This window comes from Drosophila teissieri, chromosome 3R (genome assembly GCF_016746235.2).
Source record: "Drosophila teissieri strain GT53w chromosome 3R, Prin_Dtei_1.1, whole genome shotgun sequence".
Taxonomy (NCBI): domain Eukaryota; kingdom Metazoa; phylum Arthropoda; class Insecta; order Diptera; family Drosophilidae; genus Drosophila; species Drosophila teissieri.
In genome coordinates this window covers 25,571,020-25,591,874 of record NC_053032.1, presented here as the reverse complement: position 1 = coordinate 25,591,874, position 20,855 = coordinate 25,571,020, and the positions used below count along the sequence as shown (strand labels likewise).

Sequence of the window (20,855 nt, the reverse complement as noted above, 5' to 3'; positions counted from 1 at the left end):
AATACGTACTACTTATTAATTGCATATTTTTATTCAAAATGTTGTAAAGCTAAAGCTTATTGTTGCTAGTTATAAATACAGGCGATCACTCAGTAGATAACATACAAAAGCTCGTCATGGATTGTTTGGACATTTAGAGAATAGGGAATAGGATATAAAGTATCAATAAATAGTGCACATATATATACAAGCAAGATCAGTAAAGCCATTTCAAGTACGTGGGCGCACTTATATCACACAAAGCTGCTGCTGGGCTCGTCGAGATAGGCACATCGTGAGCCCGCCTCCTCCAGAGACTTTCGTCCCAGATCCAGTGGTATTTTGCTCGCAAACGTTCCAGGTTTGGAGGCTTCTTTGGGTGATGTTGGCACCTGTTTGCTGGGGGAGAACTTGTTGCAATAGTTGCCCGTGGGCTGGGCCACGCCCCAATTGGAGGGCTTGATGGGCAGCACCTTTGGCTTGGGCGGCAGCGGTGGCGGCGCTTTGGCGAATTCCGTTTGATCCTGCGTCGCGGCAGGCAAGTCAGTCTCTGGCTCCTGGTCCACCTTCATGGGCGATACCGGCTGTTGGCTCCGTGTGATGGAGAGACGTGGCGCCGGCTGTGGAATTTCTGTGGGCGTGGCGGGTACCTTGCTTACGGGACTCAAGCCGGCGCGCACCTTGCGCAGCTTTGATACAGCTGCGCTGAGATTCTCCTTGTTTTTCAGGAAATCGGGTAAATCGAAGTTGATTTCGGTGCCACGCTGATCCTCCAGTCGTGCCAGCTGTGCGCGCTTTAGGCCCTCGAGTAGTTCATCTGTAATTGTAATAAATAATCAAGTTAGTTTAGCATTCTTTGGGGGAGGCACGTCAAGGCTACCCACCTTGGTGCTCGGCTACTCGCTCCGTCACCTGCAGCTTCACACCCGCTTTCAGCTTGGCTATAATTGGCTTCTTGGGATCTGCGACTGCTGAAGTCGCTGCTGCCTCCTCTGACTGTTGACTGCTGCTAGTGGACTTCTTCTTGAGCTTGGGCAGCTTGCTAGCCGGAATGTTGCCGCCATCGCGCTGCTGACGCCGCAAGGGTTCAAAGAGCGATGACGACGTCGAAGGCGCCTCGTTGGACTTCATGGAGCACAGATCTACGGGCCGCGACTTCTCGCTGGATGCTCTGTCAGCCTTGCTGGCCAGCAGCTCGTTGAACACCTTGTTCGTTAGCTCATCCAACTGACCCTGCGGCAGTGGCTTCATCGGTTTGCTTTGCTTCGGCGGCATGCTACTGCCGCCGCCTACCTGAAAATCCGAATTTAGCATCACGATGCGCAGTCGCTGGCCATCGGCCGTGGTCACAGGCTGATTGAGGTCGACTGGCGCTTGAGTATCCCTCATGATCACCTGCACCTGCTCCATTTTGTAGTTGTATTTGCTGAGTATTGGTCGAATCACCTCGTGCAGTTGCTTCTTGGGCTTGCTCTTTACCGAGATCACCTTCGGATCAGGTAGGTCCAGCTTGAAAGCCACCCGGCGCTCGATCACCACCTCCTTACCGGCCAGGATTTGCGATGATTGCTGCACATCGATCGACTTGGTGCTGCCCTGGAACACTATGTCATAGTAGGGATACACAAGGTTTCTCTTTTCCAGCAATCGTTCGACCAGTTCTCCCACTGTTTCGCCAGGTCTTGTCTGCACTATGGTGGTGGCTCCATCGGTGAGGATCACTCGGCACAACGAATACACGCTCTCCGTACTGGCTCCTTGTCCACCAGTGGCTGTGCCCGCATCAAATGAGGACAGCGAGGACCTAGAGCTGTGCAGATCACTTAGGGAGTTCTGACCGCAGACAAGCTTGAGGGAGGCACTGGTGAGCGGGGCGGGTGGTGGTACTGGTGGTGCCGGCATCAGCGCGTTCTGCAGGTCAGCCATTATCTCCGTGCGATCGCGGGACTTACTCCGCGTCTTCCGGTGCCAGGGAAGCAAACTTTTCCGCCTTCTATCCTCCGCATTGCTAGCCGATTTTTTGAGCTGTTAGAGTATGAGTGAGTCTTAGTAAGGATTGCAGTTATATGTGCTAGAAACACTCACCTTAGAGAAGGCACCTAAGTGAAAATTTGTCTTCAACAGCTCGTCCAGATCCGAACCGCTGTAGGGTAGGGGCTGGTTCTTCTGTTCCGCCTCCACGCAGCTTTTGTACAAGTCCGAACGAATGAAACGCTGATAACTATCGAACTTCATCAGGTTGAAAATCTGCTTCTGTGCCGGCGCAAAAATGTCCGGAGCGGCACCGGCCAGCTTCTCCTCCGTAAGGCTACGTGCCTGCGAGTCCACGTTGACGGGATCACTGCTGCTGTTGGCCAAATGCTTGCCAAAGATCTCTCGGGCCTGAGCCACTCGATCTGCCTCCGATTCCAGCAGACGATAACGTTCGCAGGCGGTCCAGAAGTAGATGTTCTCCGCGGAGAACTCCTTCTTGAGAAACTCCGAGAACGTCTGCATGCCAGCGGCGTCCTGTAGCATCCGCTCAAAAGAGCCGGCCCAGCTGCTGGGACAGCCGTGATCTTGGGCCGCATCCTCTGCAGCAACGGACGCGGTAATGGCGGAGGGCGGGGCGGGTGTGGTCAGGATCTTGGGCACCTGCAGCAGACTGAGCTGGTGCTGGCTGCGCGTCGACTTCAGATCCGAGTCCAGCATCAGCGTCTTGATGTACATGTCGTTGTCGGAGGCGTTCATCGAGGCAGTGCGTCTCACGGGCGACGGCTGTCCTAGCTGCTGCTGCTGCTGCTCTTTGGCCACCTTGTCGGAGCGGGGCGTGCGGAAGGAAGACTGTCCCCAGGCTCGGCGGAAGGGCGAGGCATTGGCGGGCAGAGCGCGGTTCTAAAACGATTAGGGAAAGATACGGAATTATAACGAGCTGTCTTTAAAAAATATAATAAAACGATGGTAATGATAGACTTAAACTGAAATAAACTCACTTAATCCATTGAAAAATAGGATAATAAACACTATATGGTGGCCATTAAGAAAGTTATGTAAGAACTGTGGGTAGTCAGTAGTAATGACTTGTTTTATTGTTCAGAGAGGGAAATGACGATAGCAAATAGTTTCCTCATGCAACCCTTTAGATTTCAATTAAACTTGCAGCCAGGAAGCACAAAGAAGACATCGATTCATGGCCCATTCACAAGTACAAATTGCGGGCAGCCAGGGAAGACTGTCATTATCATGGTCAGACGGGCACGATAAACTTTTGAACTCCTCAAATCAACTCATAAATTTGCTTGTGTGACGCATCGCGGGCCTGGTTCGCTTCCCCTCCGAAAACTATCTTTTCCAATTGTGTGTTAAGACATTCTGGAGTGGTTCCATGGGAGTTGCTTCGACTCGAGTTCCCCTATGCTGATGATGATGATGTTGATGGTGGTGGTGGTGGTATGGTGCCCATTCCATCTACTTACTGCACTTGGAGCTACGATAATCGCTGCTCAAACAGACGGACTGAGAATCTTTAGTCGCCGCATGGTGGTCATTGTATTTGTGCATTTCCCACCGACTTTTCGTTTAACGACAGCTTTTGTGCGCCATCCCCTTTGGGCGAGAGATTAATGAATTCCACTCCTAAACCCATCATTCTATTCAGATCTCGAGTTTCGCAGAAACCATAACTCACTCCCAGCTAAACTCAAAAAAGATACATACAACGCAACATTTGCTTTGTCGACTAACGCTGATTGTTATAGATAAAAGAGAAATTTTCAACATTTCCGGTTGGTTTCCACTTGCTCTCTCGTAGTTCGATCTTAAAGGGGAAAAAGCGCTTTTTGTTCATTTTTGTTCATTAATAGAAACCAATTTGTATCGAGTTGTGCGAGCTCGTTTATACAATCTTTAAATTGGTTCGACACACGCTACCAATTGTGCAGATTGAGATGAAATGGCATTTGTGTCGTCAAGGGGAAAAACTCCTATCAATATTCTTATTCTTTATATTCTTACAAACTCGATATGCAATAAAGTGCAATTTCATCATATCAAGAAACCATTCTTGTGACGCCATAACGAATGAGATATGCCAGTTCATATTGAGACATAAATACATACATATACTCGTGCACAGTGCAGTAAAGATATAGTTTTATCGCTCTGGTAAAAGGCAAATTAAAGTATGTGGGTCAAAACTCAAAAAAACAGCACTTAAAACTACTTAAGCTGCACTTGAGTTTGGCTTTGTTTTTCTTCGAATGGGGCCTGAAAATTCCAGAAAACAAGCTGACAAACACCCAACAGATTCAGCAGGCAAAAGCTCAGAGAGGAGCATAAATCAACGCTGATTGCCAAACAATAGGAGGCGACTACTAAGAGGGGGGTGGGTGTATAGACGTCGCTAAGTAAGTAGGAAGTGAGCAATTTGCCAAAGAAAATAATTAAAATAAATAAACGACGGCTAATTCACAGATTGTCGACTTTGCACTGCAAAATCCGCAATCGAATGGAAACAAAGACGCGGCAACCGAATTTAGCAACACTGATTCGTGCAAGAATGGGCAGCAATTTGGCCCGACCACTAAGAAATCCCACAGCTAAAATATACAACGAATACACCGAAAGAAACACTAAAAACACCAGCAATCGCCATTCCGTTCCATTCAGTGGTCAAAAAAGGGAGTGCGGGCCGAAGCATATTTCTCCGCTTCAGTGGACACTGACTTGGACATTTTCCGGTGCCGCCATGGTGGGTACGTTCACATCCACATTCACATTCCCATTTACATGGCCATGGCTCTCTTGGGCTGTCTCCACATATTAAACTCATCATTGAACACTGAGAGAAGTTAGCAATCACTATAATTACTTTACTACTTGAATTTACACAAAATCACTGCTTGGTTTATGTAATTAAAACGCTTAACAAGACATTAGAGCGGCATGGTAATTAGATAAATGTCTGCAATTTTCTCGCAGTGCACTTATAGACTCGGTTCAACTATCCAGCTTTGCTTCATCTCTATATCGCTCTCTCGAAAACGAGTGCCAAGTCATTGAGCTGAGTTTGCATTTCAACGGCGGCACAACTGAGCTGAAGACAAACAAAGTCCCACGAGTGAATTATCCGCAATGGCTTTCGGCTCGGGTTACCACTCTTTGGTGGCTGGCCACAATATAATTTCTCTATATGCACACCCGATCATCTGCCCCATCTGCCGCAACCTGTCGCCTTCTGGGGTGGCACTTAATTAGCAGGGCGGCGGTAATTGGAGTCTGGAGCCGCTGGAAGATGGAACAACCGCAATGGTCTGCTGGACATGATGGAAAATTGAGATCCATCGAAGGGTTTCGTTTCGGTTACTTTTTGCGGCGTATAAGCCATGCCTGCCGTTCGTAATCTTGGAGCCCAGACACTTGAGAATATCACGTAGTCTCGTTCGGGGAACCCACACCCTCCCAGATGTTTCGGGCAAATATCACGCATATCGGTTCATTGGAAATACTTTTCAGCCGATAAACAGGCGGGGGTAAATATGTTATCAAGTATGACGAACTGGGTTTGGGGGTCCCTTTAAAGATATCAAATATTTGATGGTGTCTAGCAGTTCCCCGAAGTGTGCCAGAAATTCAGGGAATTTATGACAAATCATATGTATTATTTGTACACATACAGCGGCGGTCAAATTAATGGCACATCCAGATGTCATCAATAAATTGCGCATTTTAGGGTTGAATGTATGAATGTATGCGGTATGTTTTGCCTTAACGTTATTGAGAAATTAATTGCTAAGTGAACGCGCTTTGAACTTTTATTAATGGAAGCCATAACTTGCCTCATCCGTTCTCTAGATTGCCATTAAAACAGGTTAGCTATTTACATTTATTTTATTTATGTTCGTGGCGTTATTGAAACTAACTTATTGTTTGTTTTGTGACCTAAGTAAGGGCCACCACCCTTAATCTAAAATATAAACACTTCACTTAAGAGGTGTGATATGAAAATTGTAAGTACTTCTGCAAACTAAATACTTAATAGGAGTACAAAGAGGTAGTGTGGTAGTATATTTATGAACTCCATTGTACCCGTAGTGTGCTATACACTCCCTATGGAGACAACAATGAAACCGAATCTTATCTGGCGAAAGGCCTGCTTTTCAAAATAAAGCGAAAAGAGGGCGGATTGGGGGTGGCTCATGCGGAGAAAGAGGGAAAGAAGGGAGAAGAGCGATAGAGTGAGAGATAGAGACAGCGAGTCTCGTTAGAATTGCAAATGATCAACTAACCATAGGCGTTGATAAACCAGAACGAACCTTCGGATTCTCTGGATTTCGTATGATTTTGCGGCGTTTATGGCTCTATTTCTTAAACAATTTTGCGGTATTCCAGGTGACAAGGTGTGTGTGCTTGTGTGAGTGCGTGGGCAATACAATGGCAGAAAGCGAAAACGTGACGCTTTTGTCAATTGGCTTTTTCAACACTTTCGCACTGGAATTCACAACGCGGCAGCGCACTGCACTCTTTGGACTTTATGTAATTGCTTTATTTCACTTGGAAGTACTTGTATCTTTCGGAAAAATGGAAGCCGCGCCGAGAGCCGCGAACCCGTCGATTCAAACGCAAAAGTATCTGTGAAGTTGTCGAGGTTTAACTGCCAGCAATGTTAAGTTTCGAGATTGCAGCAACAGAACTGTTAAGAGTTGAATGTAAAGGAGAGTGCACAGAAGAGCGAGAGCGGCAGAGAAAATATTATTAATATAATTAATATTAACTATCTCGATCGATGGAAAGTTATGTATAACTTTTGGAACAAGAGGCAATGAGTGCACAGTTAAGTTAGTGCAAAGATAAAAGTGCAAATCGTATATATTTTAAATCTTTTCAGAGAGAGAGCGCCAAAGAGAGTGATCTTCTGAACAGCTGCTTTAACAGCTTAGGGGAGGCAACGAAAACTGGATTTCGAAATTCGAATTCGACTCAGCGCGTGTGTGTGTGTGCTTGTGCGCTGCTTACTCATTTTCAATGGGAATGAGAATGCCTTTTGTTGTTTCTTTTTCTTTTTTTGGTGGCTGTTTCGTACGTTGCTCTTTGTTGTTAGTATTGTTATTGCTTTTGCCTATTTGCCTGACACCGGCTGCTGGAAATTGCTTTTGTTGTTTGCTTTGCTGCTTATGAATGAACCGCATACGCACACACAAATACAAGTTTGCACAGCTTGTTGTGGGTGTGCTCGCTCTCCCTGTCTCTTTCCCTCTCGCTCGCCCCACCAAGTGACGCACATTTTTGTTGATTTTCCTTAATTAAATGTTGCTTTTTTCAGTCTTTTGGCCAATTAATTAAGTGGCTTAGCGCATTTTGGCCGCATTTTACACGGCGTATGTATATGCAATGCCCATTTAGGTATGCAATGCAATTGGCTTAATGAGGCAAAAACATTTGTAGTTTTGCGAAAACATGCCGACGAGTAAATAAATTGCTCTAAAAATAGCCAAAATACGCTGGCAAATAAATTAAGCGATACGATCCCCTTCCAGCCTTCCAGTGGTCTAAACAAAGAGAGCCCCAGTCAATTGGAATAATTAAAATGCCAAGCAAAGGCAACTGGAATGCGGGCGGCTGCTGCTTTGTTGTTATGCATTTGGTTGATAAATTAAGCAATTCGCAGATATACAAAAGTGAAGATCGATGAGGGAGGGGAGGAAGGCTGGGAAACCGTATGGAACGCGTGGAAGTCGACCCCCATCTGCGTCCAATTTCCAGATCATGTGAGCACTGGAAAATTATTTTATTTTTCCTTTTCGCCGCGTGTGCGTTTTTTTTGTCTATAATTTCAGTTATTTATGATTTGTTTAGCTAATGGCCAGTGGGCAAAAAAAAATAAAGGGAACTATAATTTTCCACATTTTACGCACTTCGCTCTGGTTTCCATCTGCGTTTTTGTGCGTGAATGAGCCAATTCCAGCCAATCCCATCTGTTCCGTTCCCAAATCCACAATTGCAACAACAAGCATCGTTTTACATTTGTGAATTACAGTGGAACTTCAATAGGACAAATTATTAGTTTTGCAGATATGGGTTTTGTGTGCCAAGTATTTGCATTTTATGTTGTAAAGAATAAACTAAAAATTATAAAAATTTAAATACTGTAAAGAAAGCATTTTTGTTTTCTAATTTCAATTGATTCTAATTTTTCAGTTACAGTAGGTTTGCCTGTATCGCTTTTTTGAACAATTGTGCACATTAAATTAAATATCCGGCATGCTGCTCGTTTTCCCTGCTTCTTTTTGTTTGCGTTAATTTTATGGAAGATAATGCGGGTCATATGCGTTCCGTTCTGAATACTCCAGGCGGAAGATACAAATACTATGTATTTAAACGTTGAGTACAGGAATCGTACGGATATGTGGATGGAATATTTACAATGCCCACAGACGTTTAACGACTTTTATACGGCCCAAAGTGTGGGCCATTCAATGGGAATGGGAATATTTACTTAATTTCTTTATTGATCAATGGAAATGGTTAATATCGGCGTGGGCTACTTGCCCACCTGGCAACCGAGAAGCCAACTGATGACCAATGAGCCCCATTGAAAAGTGAAATGCGGCACGCGACGCCCATGCAAATGCGATAATTAGAAAGTCATTATGGCTGGCAAATCGTTGGCCCGATTTGGAATTAGATGGGGACATCTTCGCTTGAGGTGACACATTGCATGCATATTGGTAAAGTACTTCTTAAAAGGGAAATCTAGGCAGTAAATGTGAGTCTAATAATAACTATGAGGGTGTTTCTTCACTCTTAAGAACCTACATATGATAAAAAAGTCAGACCTTCAGAATGCTTGCCTAAAATATCATTTCAAACACCGAATAATTAAGACTATGTCACAACAAAAGCCTCCTACCAATAAGTGTGTAACGTTTACATAAATACATATATAAGTTATTCTACGTATCAAATTGTCTTCCTTAATTCCATCCCGGAATCTGCGCAGAATTTACTGCTGATTGATTTGTGGCATTACAAACAACTAATTTTTATTGGCCAATAAACTATAACTAAATGGCGTAATCCAATTTGACGTAAATCTATAATGCAACGCAGGGTAAACACCACGAGGCTGACGAGTTCAAAGATCATTTGGGGATCACTCTTTAGCTGGGGCATTCGCTGGAAGCCAGGTGCCGCCATACGGACAACCATCAACGGATTTTACGGACACGCATTAATAGCCATTGATTGACGACGACTCGGGCGTAAATAAACAACTTCCAGTGAAAAATTATGAAGAGTTTTTGGCGTAAACAAATTTGGAACTAAAAACATATCGAAACGGAATCGAATCGCATCGAGGCGAATCACATTGGCGCCAGCTGGCGAAGTACACTCAACAAAATAAAAGGGTCTAAATGTTTGAAAATGATTTGTGTAAGATTTTAATATTTTAATTTTCATTTTAAATTTGTTATACTTAAATCTTATAGTTTTGACACCATTTTTCAGCTTATCGATATAGGAAATATATAAAATGCGAAATAACGTTATAGAAAACATTTTAAGTATAAACTTAAGTGTAATAAAATAAACCATTCAACATAGTTTTTATCTCATCTATTCAGTCTTGACCTAGTACTCGAAATGCAGTCTTATATTTGATAATAGATATAGATAATATATTTTCTAATTTTAATAATTTCGTGAGTATTGTTGAGTGTACTCCCAGGCGATTAATCCCACTTGGGATGTGAATGGAATCTAGAAGTGACTCACTCGCATGACGTTGGTGGTGTCGCGCAGCGGAGGCGGCTTGCTGAAGTCCATCTGCTGCACTGCATCCGGATCGCTGAGGGATCGGCGCAGCGTGGTCACCGATGCGCGCTTGGAGTGAAAGGAGCCGCGCAGGAAACGTGCAAACTCGCAGGCGGCGTTCTTTCCAACGCGACAAACGGCCCGTGGGGGCGTGACCTTGAAGCTGGGCAGGAGTGGGGCGTGCATCTCGAAGGAGGAGTCCGGCGAGAGATTGCGGCTATTGGAGCTGCCCGACTGGGAGGTGAGATTGGAGCTGGCCGAGCTGATGCCGTCGTCGTGCTCCTCCTCGTCCTCGGAACTGGTGGGCACTTCCCCGCCAGCTGCAGCCAGTGGCAGTGGACTGCAGCCCAGCTGCTCCGCCTCCCGATCCCTGGTCACTCTGATCAGCACCGGGGAGTCGGCGCGGTTATCCTCCAGCTCTGCCTCACTGAGCTTCCGGCTGCCACTCCGCCTCTTGGTGGCCGAACTGAAGAACTGCAGCACGCGAGAGGCACTGCGGCAACTGCGGCGTTCCGCCTGGACACGTGCCATGGCCATGGGTGGTGGCATCAGGTCCTCAGCCTCGGCGCATTTCCTGGGCAATGGCTTCAGCACCGCTTGCTCCTCTGGCACGGTCTCCGGTGGCATGGTTATGTGCGGTGAGGCACTGCGTCTGCCACTGGCGCTTTGATAGAACTCCTTGGCCTTGCGGCATATGTAGGGCGAGCTAATCTTGGACTTGGCCTTCGGCGTGCTGGCCTGTCGCTCCTCGAAGTCCTGCACAAACCGGGTCAACTGTTCGCGATCCAGCTCCGTGAGGCAGCGATGCCTGACATGTTTGGGCGTGGAACCGGCCGAGGATTCCGGATGGATCCTCTTGATCTCGAAGCTGCTGTCAAAGGTGCCGGAATCGTTCAGCTGGCTCAGCGACTGGACGAACCGCTCCACCATGCTGGCGATGCTGTCCTGGTTCTTTGCGATGGGTATTCTGGAGCAACTGCCTCGATTGGTATTTGTATTGTTCATGACGCGCACTTGCCTAAATGGGTTCAATTCAATTTGATTATTACTTGCACCTTAAATGCGTGTAGCAATTAAAACGCAAAGTTTTATTTTGTGGGTAGGGAGATGGTACTCCCAATTGTTTCGATTTTAGCCACGTTCACGCTGCTCGACTGTTCGCGTACGACTGAATTTCCCCGGCCAAATGGCCAGCCGCCAAAGGTAAACTTTTCACGCAAGTGGGGAAAAGCTATGCAAATTTCGAGAACGTATGTACGTATCTCTCTGGGACGCCTGCGCCCTCGAGACCGCAGACATGTGCGACTTCTTCAAATGTTGAGTAAGCACTTTTTTGTCTTTTTTATGGACTCTCCACGCTGTTTACTGCTTTCTTCAGACGTGCGATTCGCATGTGGAATACCTAAAGACTGACGGAAATTGTCACTTGTCGATGTATCTGGCTGCGAATCCAACGGATCCACTGGATTCGGATTCGGATTCGTACTCAGTGGTGCGTCACCCATGTTGGCCCATAAGGAGATGCCAGTGGGTTTGCGCAATCGAAGAGTGTGGGCTCAAATGCGTTTATACGCATGTATATAGAATATAAATCGAGCCTTATAATCAAAACAAAAGTTATAAAGAACGAAAAAATGCTTTTATTATGTTTATCGCTTGAATATATAGACTAAAACTAATGGGGCGCCCACAAAAAGCACCATTTACTCGCCTTCCTCTATCAGGCATCTGGCATTACTCCCCTGACTAAACTCGACAACAAGCCTTCTTATCAATATTCGGGTATCAAAATAGCTCAGGAATTCCCGTGTAAACAGCAGAAAGAAAAGTGTGACTGCGCAATATGAGCCAAGAACTTAATAGCTCTGACCCAAATGGTTAGAATATACATTATGTATGTATCAGCGAAAACACACGGGAATCGTGACCTCTCATGGCACTCTAATCTTTGGAAGTTCCTAAGGGAGCACGTCAACTCCAGGTTTAAATGGAACCCAGTCCAATCGTAAATGGGAATAAGTTCTTCTTAGAAATTTCGACACCCAGGAAAAGTGGTCATAAACAAGTGAGCCTCAATGTGTCGAAGGCGATTATTAAAGCACTTTATGCATACTTTCATGAATGAATAAGATTTTAATCTTGATTGCGTTGTATCGCCTGACATGGAAAGCCATGATATTTGCAGTATTGTATAGAATAATATTTATTCACCGCACAATAACGCGTGACTAAATGAATTCGAATGGATTCAGGCAGTTGCCAGTGACGACAATAGATCAAAGTGATTTCTCGTACTCATTGTTCTCGCCACAGAACGTGACATCATTTGGAGCTGAGAGCAATACTTCCCCGTGGAAAAGTGATTATATTGATCGCCTTTTGGCGAAATTCGGGGAAATTCCGCAGGAATCACGGCTGTGTTATAAATCTGCAAAGCTGTCTGGGGCTATTCCGTTGAATAGGTCAGAATCGGAATATTGGCCACAACCTGACTATTTTTGGCATTTAAGTGGAAGCAGCAAGCAAGGCGGAGATCTGTTTGATTTTTCACTCTTCGATTTTTAAGTGGAATCATTTCTGGCGTGAATGTGAATTACTATGTTCGTTTACACCAAAGGCAAATAAATAAGGAATTCGTGGGCTGTTTTAAATTGGGCGAAATTTGCGATGAACAGTCGAGCGGCAGGCAATTAATTCTGAATAAAACTTTGCGTTTTCATTGCACACAGTTGGTTTTTGGGTATTTTAATTTTCCATTATATTTTTTTTTCGTTCTTGAAGTGTTCGAAGAAAAGTTTATAAAAACATTAACGCACACCCACTGGCTATTAGTTATGGAGAAATGTCTTGGGGGAAATACCACACAATCATAATTTGAAGTCGCTAGCGATTTGTGCGCGTTCCGTAGGCGGTTTAATGGTTTTTACGCGGTTTTTAGCTATGACGTCGATTGGGGATTTCATTTGTTTGATTACATTGCATATCAAGGCAATAAAATGGAATGTTTTCATGGCAGTGGAATTCGCAAAGATTATGAATCGCAGAAACATTTCCATTTCATTTTTTTCTTTTTTTTTTCGTGTTTACCCCCTTAAGTTGTATATTATTTAGCACATTCTATTTTGGGGGCCAAAAACACACAGAAAACAGAAACAGGCCACAAACAAAAGTTCAATTGACTAGCTGTTTTTATTTATCCAGCCAATATTTGATGCCAGTGCGAGATTTTATTTTTGGGCGGCGATGAATGATTTATCAGCAGGTTTTGGGTCCAAGGTAATTAACAGATATCGCTTTTAAGTCTTTGATATATTACAGAGTTTTGGAAATTGGTTCCATAGTTTCACGTGATTAATAAAGTTGGAATTTCCGGTTGTCTTTTTGAGTTTGTGGTTTTTATAAGTTAGCAATTGCTGGTTACTTCAACGTACACTTTGCTGTTGTGGGTGCCAGGCAATTGGCCCAGTTTACAATGTAAATTAAATCTTTTTGACTTTTTCAATTTGAGTTTTGGTTTCGACTTGGTAACCAAATGCGTGGCGATCGAATGAACTGCGCTCGATGACTGACTCAGGGTTTCTGAACGATGTGCGACGTTTAGGTCGCTGTTAACCTGGCTCAGATGGCAAGCAACAACAACATGTTGCCCATGGCAATAAGCAGGTGAAACAGCAACAGCGCAGCTGTTGGTACGCCGCCGTAGGAGCGAGTGAGAGACAGAGAGCGCATGCGCGCGCGTTTTTCAACGCGGGGCGGTTTACAAGCGGTTTCGTCCGCTTTCGCCGTTCTAGCTCTTCGTTGTTGTTGTAGTTGTTGTTTTCTTGCCGATCGGTGGTTAGTCACTAAAACCTGAACATAAATACCGACATCGGGGTGGAAAATGTGCAGCGGAGTCAGGTGTTTTCCACTTGCACTTGCTGAATGCATTAATTTGATACCGCATGCAATTTTATAGCGATTTTATACCCTGTACTTCGCGTATTGATTGGACACTTCCCCAAAGATGTGACTATGAAAACAAGTTATAGTTTGAGTCAGACGACGCTAAAAGCCTATTCGTAAAATTTGAACGATTACAAAAAATCCTAAGCTTATAATTATAATAATTAAAGGTTTACGACGTCATAAAAACCGCGAGTCGCAGAGAGCGAATATTCCACTTCGAGTGGAAAGGTTTTAGGTTTATGGCAAAAATTTGTGTAAATGTATTTTAAAACCACATTTATTGCTATTTCTCCTGCAATTTATGGTGGATACCAAATAAGATATCACTTATTCTTTTCTAGAATAACAGCTAATAACATTCTATTATAAGAGAGTGTTCCTTTGTGGATACTTTTAACTAACAGACTTACAAGTAATAATATCATACTGCCTTTTTATGCCAGAACTCGTGGCGTATATGTATCTTACAATTGCCAAGGGCCAACCGATTTCGGTTGGGTTTTTTCGGCCAACTGCTTTGGGTCATTTCAATTGGCAGGTTACGTGCCTGGAGCGCAAGGTGTTTATTAATAGCACCAGTTCGGCATTTCGGCACTTTGGCATTTTGGCATTCTGGTGTTTCTGACGTACTTCGGACCGCTCTTATTTTCGTTGCTATCAAAATATGGGGGCACAAAAACAATAACTCACATACAGTGCGTTCTGTTGGATCAGGCAAATAATATGCATTTCAAAAATAAACATTTTGTTTGTCATTTCCATTGCCATTTGTGTTTGGCCTTTGGCATTTCGGGTTGAGTGCCAGTCAAACTGATAAGAGACCTATGATCACAACCGAACAACTTTGGGCAATCATTCTCAGCGCAAATTACACGACTGATGGATGTATCTGATAGATACATTTGGCTGGCTGGCTGGCTGACTAGCTGGCTTAGAGGCTTTCCATTCCCACAATCGTCAGCTGGCAAATACGTTATGAATTCGCTGGGCCTTGGTAATAGAACTCACATTCAGAGGCCGAATCGTGGTTAATTGTGGCACAGAACTTATAAACTGCCAAGCAAAATGGTATAGAAATCAACCTGCCAGATAGCCAAGAGTCAAGAGTCAGAGTTCACTTCCCATGACGATCCACTGGCCAGCCAGGAAGGAAGCAAAGTAACGTTCATTTAGCGGGTCACCCCGACTTCTTGCCTTTCACCCCTGCACTCGTACCATATCCTACAGCACGAGGGTTGTTTTCTTTTGCACCTGTGACGGCATGTGCCACACCGCCTTTTTCGGAGGAAAACCACACGGGTTACCGCCAAAATGCCGGCAGACCAGAGTCAACCTGTTGGAACACCCGGCCAACTACTTATGTCATGTCCCCGATTGCGTGTCTATACGGCTTGAAAATAACTCACAAAAGTGCACTTGACTTGCTTACTCATTAGTCCCCAGCTGGATATCGCTGCGTCGGAATCTTTAAAACACAACTAACTAGAAACTAGAAACTACTGAAATTTAATTAATGTAATTTACGTCCATTGGGATCCCAAAAGTACACAGCTAACATATGTACATCAGCATTGTATTATATAGAGAAATGATGGATGAGATTACTAAGTGCTATATCAACATTTTGATATGAACATGTGTGATTTGATTATCTTAGTGCTAATATTTGGATGTTTTAGACAAATGAAAATGTGTATAATATGCTTAATTTATGATAGTAGTTTATGTATTTAAAAAAACACACAAGGCAGCAATAATTACCACCTTGCCAGGTGTCACAGATTTATGGATGGGCAAACAAAAAGAAGCACTGTTTGCCGATTGCGACCATGAGAAAAGAAATAGAGCATTCTATCAAAGGCGTAAGAATAAGAATAAGGATAAGGAATTTCGTGATATAGGGGCAACTCAGGCAGGCATAAAACTAAGTAAATATCGTACTAGTAACGTACGTCAGCAATATAATTTATTCCACGAGGTATTCCAAACCTCTGCCTAATTACTGACTTGTGCATAATTAGAGGTAGATCCCACAGGTTTTTTGAGAAGGGAAACTCATCGATCAAGTGGGCACCGATATAGGTGTGAGATATATCCACAAATCACATATTGTCAGCTTACCTCGATCTCCTTCTCCTCGGAGTACAGGCCACAAACGAGTTCTCGAAATGACATTTTTGCATCGAGATGATCACTTTTGTTGTTTGCCTGTGCAAAACAATTGCACTTGCAATTTGTACACGTTATTGGTTTTTTTTGTTTTGTTCTCAGTTTATCGTAATGAGAATTTATTTATATTTATTTCAGTCCCAACTGCTGACGCGGCTCCTTGAACTGGCGTTGAACTTTTTATGGAGCAACTTTTGCGCGACGTTTACTTTATTTATATTTATATTTCAATTTTAATATGCCCATGTGTACTATGTGTTTAATACAAAACAAATAAGCGAGGAAACAGCACAGTACAGCGAGACGAAAGTGAAACTGCCGCAAACGGGCGACCGAATCGCACAAAAATCGTATAAAAAATCGCGTGTTGTCAAATCGAAAATCAAACTAAATTACGAGTAGCCGATGGGAATTCTGGGTAGGATTGGGGGGCGGCCGGAGGAGCGAAAAGGTCAGTCGGCGTCGACGCCATTAATTGCTTTAGATTGAATTAAGCCCGAGGCAGAGGAATCGACGACGCAGCCGCTCGGGATGGAGCTACACTGGTACTGGTGATCGGCTTCAGTCGTGACCTACGCCCATGACGTCATTGGGCTCGGAGCACTTTATTTTTAGCCAGCGATTTCCGCCCTTATCACCCATGACGCGGTCGAATCCCCGAAACGCGATAATAGCGATCGGAGCTACAGTGTAAGGGCCTGGCCGTAAATAGTAACTAAAACCGATGAAATCCGTACCCGAATCGCAGATAGCGGCGGAACCGTGGCCACCTATTGCCAAAGCCCAACTGTGACTACTAAAACTCCCGGTAAGCGGACAAAGGAACGCCGATTTATGGCCAACCAGACCGCAGAGAGAGCCCCCTTATCTGGGGGCCCAGGGAGCAGGAGGAGCAGTGTGGAGCGATAAGCTCCGAGAACGCAGGTAACTTCGAGCGGCGTCCAGGTAAACAGATTTTTGCCCGCGCACAGGGGCGGTTCACAAATGCCGGGAGTTCTCTATTCGTTTCGATATAGTATGTTTTTGTGATTCAACTTAAATATTTTAAAGGGCAATGAACGCCAAAACATTCCACAAAACTGTGATTAATGTAGTATAATAAAAAAGATAGTGCTCTACTTACCCCCAAATCCGGTTCACTGTTTGTAGCTTCTAGAAGGCAATGCGAGGACGAAGATGCGGACATGCTGCTCCGATCCTTGTGCGATTTGTGTAGATTCTGCAGGCTGGCCCACGTGTCCATGGTCTGATCCATACATGCACCACTGACCGACGACTGCACACTGTCGATGGCTTCGAAGCCCAGCGAGTGGCGCGAGCCAGGTTGACCAAACACCTGGGCACTCAGCTTGTGCGGCGTGGTTGGCGCCTCCAGAGCCAATGATCTGCGCATCTTGCGGGGCACACCAGCGGGATGGGCAAATGTGTGACCCTCATCGAGAGATGGAGCAGCCGAGTGCAGCGAGATGTCATCCATGGAGGCCACGCCAGCCAAATGACGCGGTGAATCGTCGACAAAGAGATTGAGGACATCATCACAGGAGCGTGTGGATGTAAGATTCGTAGCGGGACTCTTGATCAGATTGAAGCTGGCCAGAAGATTGGGTCGACGAAGCGAAGAGCTTGTTGGCGGCGATCTCAGCAGGGCGGCATGATCGGGCATGGCGCGCACAGTCAGTCGGTTATCCGGGATTCCCACTATGCCCAGTGGGCGAGCGGGTGCTGGATACGTTGGTGGTCCCGCATGAGGCGCCCCTGCTCCCGCTCCTGCAGCCAGGAAGTCCACCACCAGAATGCGATCCGAAATATTCGTACAGTCGTTGTTGAAGCCAATGCCCGAATCCGAATTGGAGGTGGTGGTGGATATCTCGCTGTGGTTCGATGGCTGCGGCGAGTGGGCAGCTGCTCCTGCTCCTCCAGCTGCGGCGGCTCCAGCACCCGCCTCGTAGTCTGCCTGATGACTCCGACTTGCCGGCGGCAGAATCCGCATGGTATACATGCTCCGCACGAGATTCACCACATATTCCGAGTTGTTGGGGAACTCCAGACACAAATTCGAGATAGGATCCCGGGTGCACTGCAGGCGGAACTCGTGGGCCCGCTGCAAGTGCTGAGCATGTTCGATCAACTTGGTGTCGATGACGAAGACATGGCAGCTGTGCGAAATACTGATGTGGCCAGCCGCTGCTCCGTTGCCCGCACTCGGCTCGTACTCCTCCTCGATCTGGGTGTTGTGCACGGCGCTAGTGACCAGACCAAAGAATCGATTCTCGCTCTCCGACGAGGAGCTCACAAAGTTCAGCCTGGCCGAGGAGTAGGTGGCCAGCACTCCGCCGCTGGAGCTCTGCAGGCTCAAGCTGTCCGGCGTGATGCACATCAGCACAATGGTGGGCTGTCGCTTCTCCTGTCTCAGTTTCCGAATGCAGGATCGCACTGTCTGCAGCTTGGAGCTGTGCGAAATCTGCTTGGGCATCTCGATGGTTCCCAGATAGCCCACAATAACGCGGTACTCCAGTGCAGCGCTGCCCACAGCCCGCACCATGGCACTTACATTGGCCACATCCGCTGCTTTGGATAGATTGGCTGTCAGAGGCGGATCCTCCAGAACGGGTTTTAACGTAGGGTGCTCGGGTGATGACTTTGATTTGTGCGATTCCACTGCCTCTGGTGGGTTTAGCTTCTTTTGGGGCGAGTTGCGTAGTCTGTGCAGCTTGGCCTTGTGGTGTAGAAACCTGGGCTTGTGCCTCAAACTGGCTGCCAACAGTTGACCCCGCAGCGTGGCATGGGCGTTCTCCTCATCCGAGCTGTCGGAGTAATAGTTCTCGGCAATCTGCATGCGAATGCTGCCAAAGGAGTTGCCTATGAGCTGCACCACTGTTTCGTGCGGCAACTTGGAGACATTAAGACCGTTGACGGATATGAGGAAGTCACCGGAACGCAGGCCAGCTTGCTCGGCGGGTGAGCTGCTAATGATGCAGGACAGCCGGCATGGTTGCTGCCCGGAAATGGTGAAACCGAATCCATTGTAACCGCGTCGCACTTCCACGGTGCGGATGCCATTGTAGTTGTAGTTGGGCCGCTTCTTGCGACGTCGCTGGTGCTGCTGGGTGTTGGATCCCGAGGGCGTGGTGGCGGTGGTTATGGGGGCGGGCCCACTACTTACAGCCGGTGATGCATCCTCCGCTGCTGCTGCTCCCGTTCCCACGGCTGTGGAGCCACTTGCTCCCGTTATGGGCAAAGGCGGATGATGGTGGTGCATGGCGCTCACTGCGAGGAGAAAACGGATGATGCCGAGTACAGGCCAATCTTAGCCCACATCTGGACATATGTACGCACCTTTCTCATGGATGGAAGCTGCAACCTGGATTTCTGGAAATGGAATGCGGTTTCTGTTGCGCCCCTTTTCGGATGTTGCCCCCTCTCGCTCGCACCTGTGCGTCGCCTATGCCAACTATGTAATCAATGGCACACACACAAGCGCAGCAATGGCCACACGTATTTTGCTGCACTTTTCTAGGCCTCTATTTAGTTGATAACTAACTCTTCTTGGGGTGCTACCTCATCTTCACGCGGTTAATATGTTTGTTGTGACTTTATCGGGCATCTTTGTAGCAGTTTATTGCGTTTAATTCGGTAATTAAAATATGTGTCTACAATGCGCAAGCGTAACTATGAATTAGAGATGGAACACACTAAGGTGTTTACTCGATACTATCGATGTTACATCCCTTCTGTGGGATATCGATAACTTTGCTGAGCGCGCCACATCATACTTTCGTAATTATTTCTCAAGTCGTTGTGAAATGTTATAGAGTTTTTGACTAACAGTTCTCCAGTGATATCTATTTGGTCAATTATTCAAGACATATACCATCGAGTGCAAGTCGATATCTACAAATTTGAATATGATAAAAATAGGGCTGCCAGACTCACTGAAATCAGTGAAGGAAGCGCACCCAGACATGGTGCGTTTTATAGCAAGGAACACTTGTCATAGAGCGCCAGCGTCGGTTACTTTTCGATTTGAAGAAAAGCTCCGAACGCTCGTCCTTTAAAGTCCTTCCGGTGAGCTTGCATCTGCGTAGCGTGTTATTTGTGTTTGGCCCACGCCGTTTCAGTTACATTGGGACATTCAAACGAATTGGTTGTACGCGCGCACTCCGAACCGCTGTGAAAGTGTTGAATTAGTTTTTGAACCCGAAAACAGCAGTTAAATCGCTTGAGTGAAATGTAAAGTGTTATTGTTGAACGGATCGAAGTGTTTGAAGTTCTGACGGAAAAATGTTTGCGGATTATCCGGAGCAGGGCCTGCAGGAGTGACCCAGTCAGCCAGTGTTGAACCAACAGAAGTGTTGGCAAGGACATTACGGACAAAGAATTTGGCGAATAGAAAGCAATGGGGGATGTTGCGGAAACGGAAGTGCCAAATTGAAATGCCATTTAAGCCAGGCGAGCGATTTGCCCGACTTCGTTTACGGCTCATCCGGATTCGTCTGCGTCTGGTCAGGGCACTCAGATTTCTTGGGGGGATTGGTTCGCGAGCGTGGGGAGTGCGAGTGCGAGATCTCTAGACGACACTTGGCGTCGCTCTTGACATTGATTATATTCATGAGGCCAAGTCATAAATTCCAGCCCGACTGTTTACGATGACTCCACCCCTCTGCCCTCATCCGCTGTTCCCAATGCCCGATCTCCCCAGCTTCTTGGCCCCAAGATGTAGCCAAGTTGCGGCTGGAGTGCCAATAAAATCATTAACTGTTGCAGCGCATTAAATTCATGGCCCAGACGTTGCTGCCGCTATTCAGGCAGCAAACATTGTCATAAAACCTCGACCCATTCACGCCATATTTCATCTTGCGTTTCGACAGGACACCCAGCCCCATCCATCCACCTCACATCCTAATTGCCGCAGGTCCAGAGTCCCGGGGGCGTGTGAAAAACTATTAAAAGGCCGTTGGGCCGTGCATCGT

At 46.0% G+C, this 20,855-nt stretch overlaps 1 protein-coding gene across 7 annotated transcripts; it reads right to left on the bottom strand.

The window, feature by feature from the left end:
- Nucleotides 1-11: 11 nt before the first annotated feature.
- Nucleotides 12-19,561, bottom strand: LOC122622635 (regulator of G-protein signaling loco). Of its 7 annotated transcripts, none has more exons than XM_043801226.1 (5): nucleotides 19,222-19,561; nucleotides 17,009-19,152; nucleotides 2,065-2,853; nucleotides 864-2,004; nucleotides 12-796 (listed from the first exon to the last, which is right to left on the bottom strand). In XM_043801226.1, the coding sequence occupies exons 2-5, from the start codon at nucleotides 19,142-19,144 to the stop codon at nucleotides 234-236; spliced, it is 4,629 nt and encodes a 1,542-aa protein (XP_043657161.1). In that variant the 5' UTR covers nucleotides 19,145-19,152; nucleotides 19,222-19,561; the 3' UTR covers nucleotides 12-233. The 7 variants fall into 7 exon arrangements, with proteins under 7 accessions (XP_043657161.1, XP_043657164.1, XP_043657165.1 ...); XM_043801229.1 differs by lacking the exons at nucleotides 17,009-19,152; nucleotides 19,222-19,561 and adding exons at nucleotides 9,733-10,789; nucleotides 13,203-13,333; XM_043801227.1 differs by having other exon boundaries at nucleotides 624-796; nucleotides 892-2,004.
- Nucleotides 19,562-20,855: the final 1,294 nt, after the last annotated feature.